At 36.3% G+C, this 12,074-nt stretch overlaps 1 protein-coding gene across 4 annotated transcripts in view; it reads left to right on the top strand.

Moving 5' to 3' along the window:
- Nucleotides 1–12,074, top strand: part of WDFY2 (WD repeat and FYVE domain containing 2) — a 197,553-nt gene that overhangs the window by 91,452 nt on the left and 94,027 nt on the right. For all 4 annotated transcript variants that reach the window (XM_001368461.4, XM_056794819.1, XM_007495394.3 and 1 more), the window contains exon 2: nucleotides 2,326–2,393. In XM_001368461.4, the coding sequence (XP_001368498.1) occupies nucleotides 2,326–2,393 (68 nt within the window). The remainder of the gene's footprint in view (nucleotides 1–2,325; nucleotides 2,394–12,074) is intronic.

Genomic DNA, 12,074 nt, shown 5'->3' with positions numbered 1-12,074 from the left:
CAGTGACCTCTACTGGCTAAAATCAGTCATCAGTCATAGTGACACTATTTCCTTATTAAAAAGTCTAGCGATAATGGAATTAATTTAATATTGAAGTGCTTCAGGGAGTGGGAAGGCTTTTCTAATAAAAATTTCTTCTGGGAAAAGCTCACCCTTTATTCTGATTGAGTTGCATTTACATTTACCCAAGGATGTCTCTTGGATTTCTTTGAAAAATCTTGTTAGCCAACTTAAAATGTTTAATTGTAGAACTGAAACCATCATTATCTGCCTTGTTTATTTTTTAAAAGCATTATTGGTGCTTTTTTGTTTATACATCACTGTTATTTCTGTACATTCTCTGTTTTCTTCTTCCATCCCCAAATGATTGCTCTTTTGTGACAAAGGAAAACAGTTAAAAAAAAAAACACAAAAAAACAATGAATATAGTGACTAGGCCTGACAATATAGACAACATTGCTCTCCAAGGCTGCCCTTCCCCACCCCTACTTTGCCACCAGTGGAGAAAGCTATATTTCACTGTATCTTCTCTTAGACTTGGGTATTGATTTTCTAATTACTCAAGAGTTCATTGTAGCTTTCTTTTAGAGATCTTTTCATTTAAAATAAAACCTCTTCTTGAGATTCTTGATTTCTAATAAAGACATTAAAAACAATTTTATCTTAAATTTTAAAGTTTACTTACTGATTTAAAAATATACTAGTATACTTAAAGTACTGAAAAATATTATAACTCTTAGAAGACATTTGATCTGGAAATTTTAGAGGCTTAAATCTAAAATTATAATAAAGGTACACTTTGGTATAAAAGACAATTAAAAAATAAACTTTTAGAATTGTAGAGTTTTGGAATTGGAAGAGACCTTTAAAGAATTTGCCAAAAGCATTCTTATTGTTTGAATGAATGATTTTTAAGGTCAGTGATTCAGCTTCTAGATTACCAAAAGGAGGAAAGGTCCTGGGTTTTGAACTTTTGTAAACTAAGGGAAAGTGTTGTATTTAGTAGTGATAATGATAGTTGTCTCAGTTATAAAAACATTCTTGAAAATATTTTTCAAAATCTTAAAAATGTTGCATGTAAAGCATTTTTTGTAAATCTTACAAAGTGATGCATAAAGGTTTATATATATATATATATATATATTCTAAATATTCTAAATAGTACTCAGAGGAACTGGGTTCAGAACCGGTTTCTTGATATTTCCTTACCTGTGTGACTTTGTGCAAGCCATATAATTTGATTGAAAAGAAGGTTCTTTTTCTCTGATCTCTAACCTTATCTCTGTACCTCAGAAAGCCCCCTCCCCCCAAAGAGTAGTAGCTACTCTTTGCCCAGGAATTCATGAAATTCTCTGCCCAATCTCACCTTTGTGTACTCCTCATTCTCCTTGTGTTGGAATAGTGCACATGACTTTCATTTCACCATATGGATTCCATTATGCTTTTTGCTAGACTCAGAAGATAAAGCTGTAACTATTTACTGCTTTGGGGCAAGCAAGGAAAGGGAGAAAGAAAATCTGAATCCTAAAATGTCAGAAAACAATTTGTAAATAATTATTCCTACATGTAACTGAAAAATTAATAAAAGGGAAAAAGAATATTATGCTTCAGCAGAAGCAAAAAAGGCAGGGGTAGCAGTCATGATCTCAGACAAAGCAAAAATCAAAAATAGCCCTAATTTTAAAAGATAAACAGGGAAATTGTATTTTGCCAAGAGGTGCCATAAACAATAATATCAGCACTAGACATATATACACCAAATGGCACAGCATCCAGATTCTTACAGGAAAAGTTAAATGAGTTAAAGAGGAAGTAGCAAAGCTAAGGACCTCAATTTATCCTCTCTCATAAATCTAACTGCAAAATGAAGAAGAAAGAAGGTAAGGAAATGAAAAGAATGCTAGAAAAGTTATAGATGATAGTCCTCTGGAGAATAATGAATGGGAATAGGAAGGATGGTGCCTATTTCTCAGCTGTGCATGACATCTTCACAATAATTGACCATGTCTTAGGGCATAAAAAGCCTTGCACATGAATGCAGAAAAGCATAAATATTAAATGTTTTTTTTTTTCCTGACCAAAATGCAATAAAAAAAGAAGATAAAGCTGTATTCAAGACTGTGGACCCAATGATGGAAACTTCCATTGAGATATAATTTTAATTTTTTTTTTCAGGGTTTAGACTTCTAAATAAGAATGATAATATGAACTTCTCTGTGCTATTTGCCTAAAATTACAAAACAAATTTGACTCTAGGATGTTGAACCAGTTAGCTCTCATTAGTTCTAAAATTCATTCTGATTTAATGCCAATTTCCTTTTCTAGGACGGTCCGGGTGTGGCTCAAGAGAGATAATGGACAGTACTGGCCAAGTATCTACCATACAATGCCTTGTAAGTATATTTAGTTCCTTTATATCTAAGAATAAGATGCAACCATTTTCTCTACTTTCATCTTGGACAGGGAGAAGTGGGTAATAGCAGTAGTTATCGTATAACAGTATAATATTGGATAGTTTGAGGCTCTAAAAATACTCAGTATGTAAAATACCCAAATCATCATTTTCCATTTGACTACCCATTCAGAGTTTTCAAATGAAGCAAATGGAAGAATAGCTGTGATATATAGTCTCTGATTACAGCAGGCCTCCTCACCTCAATATCTTGTTTAATTTTATATAAATTGCTTCCCTACACTATTCAAAAACTTGTCCCACTGTTACATAGGGCAGAAAAATCTTCCTTAAATTATGGTTAACATCAATCAACTAAAGCCTAGACATGTAGCATTTAGCATTTGTTTCTGTAAAAGATTTTGTCAGGACTAAAAAGTGACAGTTTTAGAGCCTGTCTTATTCCCCTAAAATAGAAATTCACCTGGGAATATCTTTTTGTTTTGGAAAATTGTTTTGTCTTTCATATGCCTCAGAGAAGAACTTTTAGCTAGCAGAGTAGATAGAGCACTGGACCTGGAGTCAAGGAAGATCTGAGTTCATATTTGACTTAGGACTCTCATTAGCTGTGTGACCCAGAGCAAGTGACTTCATCTCTGTTTGCCTCAGTTTTTTCATCTATAAAATGAAGATAATAACAGTATCTACACTTCCTAGGATTGTTGTGAAGCTCAAATGATATATTATAAAATGTGTGGCACATAGTAAGCACTATATGAATATTAGCTATTATTATCATTGGTAGTAGTAATACTAGTAGTTTGCTATATAGTTTAACTCTTTAAAATCTTTTAGAAAATGCAGCTGAAAATCTATCTATTTTGAACCATGAATTTCTAGGATCTATGGTTCTGGCAAAAAAAAATTAGTTTAAAATATGGTGGTTGATAGTAATTTATATTATTTATGAATACATTAAAGAGAGATATATGTTTTAATGATATACTGTTACAGACAAAAGAGTGGATGCCTTAAACTGTGACTGCGAAAATATGGTTTCAAGACTTTGAATTGCCAAAACTGTAAAGATAATTTTTTGTGTCTTGATTTTATATTAAAAATAAAGTGGTCACCATGGGAAAAATTCCCAAATATGAAATACCCAAGTCAGCTGGGTTTATGGAGATTTTAATTAATTCTAATTAAGGAATTAATGAAAAGGAGAGAGAGATAGTAAGAGGAAATAATGAGAAAGGGGCTAGGTCAGCCTAGGCTTAAGCCTGAAGAGAGAGATCAGTCAGTCTTTAATCCACTCACCACAAGATTTGTCCCAAGCAAGATTCTAGTGTTCAGAGAGACCCTCCAGTTTAGCTTATGACCTGAACTAAGTTCAGACAGAGAGAGAGAGAGAGTGAGAGAGAGAGAGAGAGAGAGAGAGAGAGAGAGAGAGAGAGAGAGAGAGAGAGAGAGAGAGAGAGAGACTCCCAGCAGCCTCCTCTGACTCCTGACCTCCAATTCAGCTTTGGCCAGCTGAACCCTTCAGAGGCCTTTCTGACCTCCTTTTAAAAGAGAATTTTCTCCCATGTCACCTCCCCTAAGTCTTCTATCAATCACAGTAGACATTTTCACAGGACTGACCATTAATTCACATCTTCTTTAGTACTCAACTTCTCTGGGTAGACTAAAACTTCTGAGTAAGTTCACACCTCTTTTCCCCTTGCAAGTTTGCAAGTTGCCTGACCTTTTAGTGATTAATTTGACCTTCATAAGGGTGACCTTAGCACCCTTTTGTATTAGATCTAAAAATAGACCTAGCTTAAGGGCTTTTGCCTCACTATAAGTATGGGTTAAGCACTTTTTCATTGTTCAGTAAGGAGTTTACAACTTTATCTTCCCCTAAAGTATACTTAAGTATGGGTGGAGTAATGTTAGAGTTCTCATATTCCTGATCAAGTACCTCCATTGTTTAAATGGGGAATAACTTCAACTAAAACCTTAAGTAATGTTCCAAAGTAGAGTTGAGAATTTTTTAAGATTCACAAGTATGAGAAATTTTAAGATTCACAATACCAACAAAACACTTTGAAAATATTCTGTTTTTAAAATTGTATGTAGAGCACTTAGTCTTTTGTGTTTTAAAAACATTGCATATATATAATATATATATAGAGAAAGGAAACTAAGCCTATCATCTATCTTCACCCATGTCAAAAATAGCCTCTCCTTAATTAAAAAAAATAGTTCTGTTCTCTGATTACCTCTCATGCCACCCCTGGTAGGTATTAATCTGGATGAGAGTTACAGGTGAAAGAGAATGGAGATGTGGAGCAAAGGTGGTAGTGGAAGAGTTCCTTAAAAAAAAAAATCAAGAGATTTTAGTGAACTGCAAGTCCGGTGTGAGTTGGACATGTACTATGGCAGACAATAAAATCTAATGTGAGGTATAGCTAGGTAGCATAGTGGATAGAGTGCTAGGCCTGGAGTTGGGAGCATTTGGGTTCAAATTTGGTTCACATTTCTTTACTGTGTGACCCTGGGCAAATCACTTAACCCCAGTTACCTATCTTTTACCATTTTACTTAGTATCGATTCTAAGACAGCAGGTAATGGTTTTGGGAGGGGAAAAAAAACTAATGGGAGCTTACCTACATTCATAGAGATATATTCAGTGTCTACTTGGTATAAGAGATGTGACAGTCCACCCTGGCCTGACCATGTCTTGAGTTTGACTGGTACCTTTGAGAAAGAATTTGGATAAGCTGAGTGAACATTGAGGAAAGGCAATCCAGATGAGTTCAGTCTCCGTCTCAAAACTTTCCCATTTGGAAACCTTGTTTCATGGGGGACAAGTGTGTAGAGCAGGGATCTTATTGTTTCTAAAGGTTAAAAAAATGAAGAAAGGACTGTGGTACATGTGGATAGAGGAGAAGGATATATCATTGTTTCTGGGGAGGCTTTATGGTTCTTTAAAAAAAAATACCAAGCATTTATTAACCACTTAACTGTGTGCCAGGCACTTTGGAATATAAATAGAAAGCTATCCTTACAGAGCTTACATTTTAGTGGGAATATAAATACAAACATAAATCAGCTCATTTAGGATACATACTGAGTCAATACACAGTAATCTTAGAGGAAAAGGCACTGGCAGCTGGAGATCAGTATGGGGTTAGGGGGACTGGGAAAAGCTCTCTTCAAGAAAGAGGTGGTGCCTGAGCTGAGTCTTCAGAAAAGCCCCAGAATTCACAATGGGAAGATTAGGAGGGAGAGTGTTCCAAGGACTTCTAAAAACACAATTTGTTTGATCTTTTATTTTTATATCATTTATATTTCCCCATGTTCATTTTAGAGAGGGATGAAACAAAGAAACAGGATTTGAGTGTTTAAGGAAGCTGCTCAGGATACTAGATCCCCTAGTCTTACCCATTATGAACATCTGAGTTTTTTTTACTTCAAGTCTTTTGACCCAGGGTCAGTCATCTCACTACACATCCAGAATCTTGTATCCTTCTTAGATGTTTGCACTTATAGAAATATTTTCATCAGCCTATGTATAACACAGAATTCTACACCCAAATTCATAGAGATAATAAATGGTGGCCCTGTGTCATAACTCAGATATAAATCTTCCCAATTCCTAGTCAGTTCACTACTGTATTACCATGTTACAACTGCTTTCTATAAATACACACATATACATGTATGTATGAGTGACTATATGTGTATATATGTGTGTATTTATATGCATGTGCAGGGCACTTATTTAGGGTAGTATACATAGGAAGCCAAGGTGGTAGAATAGAAGCATGGAAAGCTTAAATCACCATGAGAATCCTCTCCAACCAACCTGAAAAGTGCCTCAAAACAAGTCCTGGAGTGAAAAAACCAACAAGGAGACAAAGTGAAACAGCTTTCATACAGGGCACTTATGTAGGAAGATACTATGGTGTGGAGGAAAAGTCCTTGACCCAAGAGGTTCAAAGATTATGCGATCAAATCTTCATTGAGCTACAGAAGCTATCTTCTGAGTGTCAAAAATGGGGAGAAGTTGGCAATTTTATAACTGCTACAATCTACTCTGTAACCACTCAACAAAACATATTCTAAGTATTATCCTTGAATAACTTATTGAGCTTTTCGGAGAATTCCCTCTCTGTTGACACAGGGTTTAGAATTTTATAAAAAGTAACAAATATGAACACATACATACACATATGTGAAGAGTATATTTGTGGAGGAGGTGGTGTTTTAAAAGAATTCAAGAAAGATTATTTTCTATACATATTTTAAAAATAGCTTATTTTGTATATTTTTGTCCTTTAAAAAGTTTTAGATTTTGTTTATTATGACCCAAAAAGAAAAGTAGGTATTACTTAGAATTTGAAAACTTGAGAGGGAGAGGAATGAAAGGCAGGTGATAACTTGGAAATAAATGTACTTGGTAGGTCTATTGCTTTGTAGATAACATACATTAAACATGCTGGATACAAGGCAAATTCTACAAACAATCAAGTTCCACATAGAAGGCCAATAACTAGACATCCCCTAACCATTTCACTCCCACTCATGGAAAACCCATTTTTTAATCAGAAAAAAGGGGTAGGCAATCATTTGGTCATTACACAAACTGAAAAGTTAAATACCATACAAAACCAAAGGCCTTGTACCAACTCCTCCCTAGGAGAAGACACCAGGCTAAATGCTTTCTCCAAAGAGGTACTGTACCTGAGAGTCTCTTTGTACCTTTTGGGAAGCCTGCAAAGACTAACCACAAACAGGTGTGTAAACCTCTTTGCAGTCAATGGTTATGGCATTAAGGAATGGTCAGCTGTAACAAATTAAAGGCAAAAGTCAAACTCAGGAGCTGGATTTCCTGAGAGGAAACTTTCATCCAGTAGAGAAACCTCCAAAACAAAAAGGTGCTTAACATTCAAATCAAAAGCGGTACTTGGTACTGGGGTTTCTAAAAGGTAAGGGTAAAGTGAGCCATTAAAAACCCACATTGACACAGGGATACATGTGTTTCCAGGGTTTGGGAATACAGAAGCAGAGGATGAGATTCGTAAATCAAAATGAACTAAGGTGATAGGAAGAAGGGAAAGAAGGTGAGAGAGAGGGGAGGGGGAGGGGGGGAAAGAGGAAGGGGAGAGGGAGAGAGAGATTCTGTCACTTTCATGGCTATTGGAACCAGTTGTTCTCATTAGTCTCTTCTACTTGGAGAAGTCTTAGCATATTTGACATAGACCCCCTCCACCCCCCCCCCCCCCCTCACTCAACCATGGGTTTGAGGCCTATTGCTTACCCTCAGTCTGTTATAGCCCAGCTACCAAGAAAGCTTTATTGAGGTGTGGCCATTGCATATGCTATAGGATTTTGGAACCACAGGTGATTGCTGGGTGGCAGGTCAACACCGAAGGTGGAAAGCATCCCTGAAAAGGGCTTGGTGGTCCCTCACACCATGGGTACTAGTCTTTCTTAAACACCCTATGTACCACACCTGAATCTTTTGACAACCATATTTGCATCAAAGCCACTGAGCAAAAACACAAGGAAAAAATAGCTTTCCTCATTCCTTATTTGGGTGACTGATACTCAGCTTGCAGATTAGGTGATCCATTCTAAACACCTGTGGAGAAAAGTGTTATTCCATCTTGCAGGGAGGACCCAGAAAGGCAAGCCTAATACTTTGACAGTGAGAAAAAGCCTTACTAACCTCAAACACCTGCCATCCAGGCTCAGGCTTGTAATTTCATCCTTCCTTTTCTTTGTCAAAATCTATGCATGGCAGTCAGTAAGAGGCTTAAGAAACCATCATATAAATGAGTGGGAGTGAAATGGTTAGGGGATGTCTAGTTATTGGCCTTCTATGTGGAACTTGATTGTTTGTAGAATTTGCCTTGTATCTAGCATGTTTAATGTATGTTATCTACAAAGCAGTAGACCTACCAAGTTAAGACAATGGAATTGACAAAAGCAGTTACAAATGGGGACTCTGTATTTTAAACACATTCTCTCTCTGACTCTGTGCCTCCCCCCACCCCTTCCTAATTGCTTTTTTAGGGAGGAAGGGGAAGAGATATGAGGATTAAATATAAGATCACTAATATAACATTTATCAAGAAATATATATTCTATTAAAGTTAGAAGATCCAAGGAGATTTGGGGGCTAGAGCCCTTGGACCTGGGAATTCAGAAACCAGAATTGTCATTTTTCACTTTGGCTGCTAACTTGAACAAGTCATTTAATTTCTAATGTATAAATTGGCCATTTCACTCGGTCTGAATTTTGTGGAAATACAGAAGGGAAATTTCATTAAACTTTAGGGCTTAGTTCACTTTAACATATTACTGAAATGGTGCAAAACACTTAACTCTTTAGTGATGGGCACTGAATGATACATTATCATTGCTGATATTGGCATAGGATTATTAGAAATAATTGATTGCATTTATTTCATTTGAGGTTCGTGGCAGATACACATTTGCAATGGGCATGTCACTGAATAACCAACAACAGCTGTGGGTGTTGAAAATTAAAATTGATTCCCATGGTAGCATGATAATAACTGCACTTACTGCCCAGGGTTGTTGTGAGGATCAAATGAGATAATATCTGTAAAGCACAATGCCTATCACATAGTAGTTCTTGCCTGAACCAAATGGTCAACATCATCATCCAGAGTGCCACAGAATAATATACTCAGGGTAGCACTAACTGTTTCCAGGTGGTTTATGTGGCACCAGGGGCAATCTGGTATGTAACCGTGTTATATAATTCCAATTTCTACCTTTGTGTCAACAGTGTAGGGTGTTTCCAAGACCTTGGCAGTTGGGTCTTTGGCCAACACTACCATGATTCTTAGCCTGTATCATTTTTCTGGGCCAACTTCCTCTCTTTACCAGTCATCTACAGAAAACTCAAGCAAAGAAGATTGTTTCAAAGAAGTGAGTCATGCATACTTTTGGTATACTGACTGGTTGGAATCTCAGATTTTTAGCTGTTCTTCCATTTGTTTGTACCCTAGCTCTTGGGATGCCATTCCTTAACATCTCACCAAAGCTTTGGTGTTGATGTGACCTTTAAAACTGAGTATTTGCTTCTGCATTCGTGTGAAAGGGAATTTTTATTCCCTTTGTCTATTTTAAGTTAAACAGTCAAGAACTTAAAGTATCCCTACTTAACACTTAGTAAATCGCTAACAAAGAAAGTTCACACCCCCAAAGACAATAAGCACTGCCCCCTGGGAAGTGCCAGGCAAATTGGGAAGCTGTGATTGATTCCTGAGATCTGAGGAGGAGAGCTAATGGGTGGAGAAAACTGTATATAAGTGAGAGCCTGAGAGAGATTTGGGAGCTCTTCATCCTTGAATTCTTGTGTTTATTCTTGGTGGTCTTGGCCTCTGAAGGCTCTAGGATTAGGATTTAGGGTATTTTTTTAGCTAGGTGACAATTTCTACTTCCTTCCTGTATTTCCCACTTTAATATCTCTACCTTGCTGTAAATAAAGCTACTAAGTCTACTGACATACTTTTTTAACTTTAACTTTTATAAATGGCAACCACAACAATTCTTTTTAAAATTTTTATATTTGTCAAACCAAACTTTTAACTAATACATTTGGCAACCAATTTTAATTATTACAATTAGTCTTTCTGGATGGTTTTGGATATTCAGTTTTTGTTGATTAGTGTTTCCACCCATCTCTGGCAAGCAGTATCTAAGTAGGTATTAGTCAGAAAACATCAGTTGATTGTTGTTGGTCAAAACTTGCAATTTTACCCCATGCATAGTCCTTGAACTCAGGAACAACCCATTTCAAAGGCAAGAAGTCTAGCTTGTGTATGGGAGTTGCCAGTCTTGCTGTCATTCAAACCTCTTTTGGCAAATGCACTTGATTTTTGGTGGGCATCATTTTCTTGGTTGAAAACTGTTCCTCATGGCTTCCAAAATGCCATCCATCTTCCTGACCAAAGACTTTCTTATGTTTGTATCAGCCAACAGTAATGCATGTGTAAGGCAACTGACCAAGTTGCCTTACAGTAATGCATGTGTAAGCCAAAGACCAAGTCTTTGAAGGCTTGTTTCCCATATGTCTGTACATCTCCAAGAGTTTGGTAGGTTTTAAGACAACTTTGAATTTCTTGCCCTATTGTTTTTGTGCCTCTCTTATCATGTACACTCAAATAAGGTCATTCAGTAACTTAGAATTAGCACTGTAGTTTCTAATAGATTTGTAGATGATGAGCAAGCCTCCCCAAAAAAGGTTATAAAACAGGGTTAAAATCTGTGGGTATATATGTTGGTTGCTTTCTCATGACCACTTTGTTTTCCAGATTACAATAACAATAGTGTGAGGGAAATTGCCTCCTGAAAAGTGTGGCGCCTTCTTAGGGAGAGTGTTCCCACTCTAATGAATTAGAGAAGGTGGCTTTTCAATAATTTACAAGGAAGTCATAGGTTTTTTTGGCATGGCTTTTCATAGAATATATAGCTGTGGGATGTTGCTCCCCAACCTGGAGAATGGAGACCTTCAAGTCATTTGCAGTTATTCATTTTGTTAACAATTTTATTTGCATCTTACTTTAGGTGAGTCCTTGGTTATTGACAGACTAACATTATTACTTCACAGAGTTTCTTCTTTATTTGATACAGGTGTTATTTGTTGTGTTACATGTGAGGACTGTTTACCAGTCTTCTTTCAATTATCCATGATAGGCAGTTTTAGAATTTAGCAAGGTCTTTAACTGATTTAGGGTTATCAGCTGCAAATGGACAAAGAAGTAAGAGAAAGCATGGACAATTTCCAAATAATTCCCAGTCCCAAAATAAGTGTGAAATTGCTGTCAGATCAGAAGAATTTGCTTCTTGGTACTCTTTTCACTTGTATATGTGTTTTTTTTTAATCAGCTAAGCATATTTTAAAACTCCTTAGGTAGGTGTTCTATTGTGATTTACATTTAAAATTTAAAATAATTTACAGCTACCTGCTGACAGTGAGTCTGAAATAAAACAAAAGAAAACTCTGAATTTCAGAAAACTGCAAGATATATTGAATGTAGATGAAAGATTCTTTATTACTTCCTGGCAATTGAAATGCTAAACATAGGCGTGTTTAATAAGGTAAATAGCAGGTTCTGTGCTTACAGCTTGTGTTCCCCTGACAAACCATTGTGAGTGAAATAAATGTCTGAGAGTTAAGTGCTTGCTCTAGGGAGGGTTATTACCCTTTACAGGATACAATCAGGGACCTGGGATCACAGTATCCTCAGACTTAACTTCACTAGGATGAACCTTTTAAACCTAAGGTATTTTGGGCCTCCGAAGTACCAATGTTTATTTAAGTTTTTAAATTCCAACCAAAACATTTCTTAAGAAAGATCAGTTTTTTTCATGCCAAATATGACTTTAGTATCATAAGGCCACTAAATGTGATTGAAACCAACTGTTCCACAGCAGATAAAACTTCTTTTTATCTGTGTGCAGTTCAGTGGGTCAGCAAAAGATAAAATAAATTAGTCCAAAAATTAAAGAAATTTCCAAGTAATATTAACTCAGATTCTTTTCCCCCCTCAATTCTCAGGCCCAATCAAGGTGTTTTGAAAACATATTGTCAGGTACTTTTAGTTGAGTGAGGGAGGTTTTACTAGGTGAGAGGAGAGCCCCTCGAAGCACCCACGGGGAA

This window comes from Monodelphis domestica, chromosome 4 (genome assembly GCF_027887165.1).
Source record: "Monodelphis domestica isolate mMonDom1 chromosome 4, mMonDom1.pri, whole genome shotgun sequence".
NCBI lineage: Eukaryota > Metazoa > Chordata > Mammalia > Didelphimorphia > Didelphidae > Monodelphis > Monodelphis domestica.
Note: the sequence above shows the minus strand (reverse complement) of the source record. Positions and strands in the feature narration are given on the sequence as shown.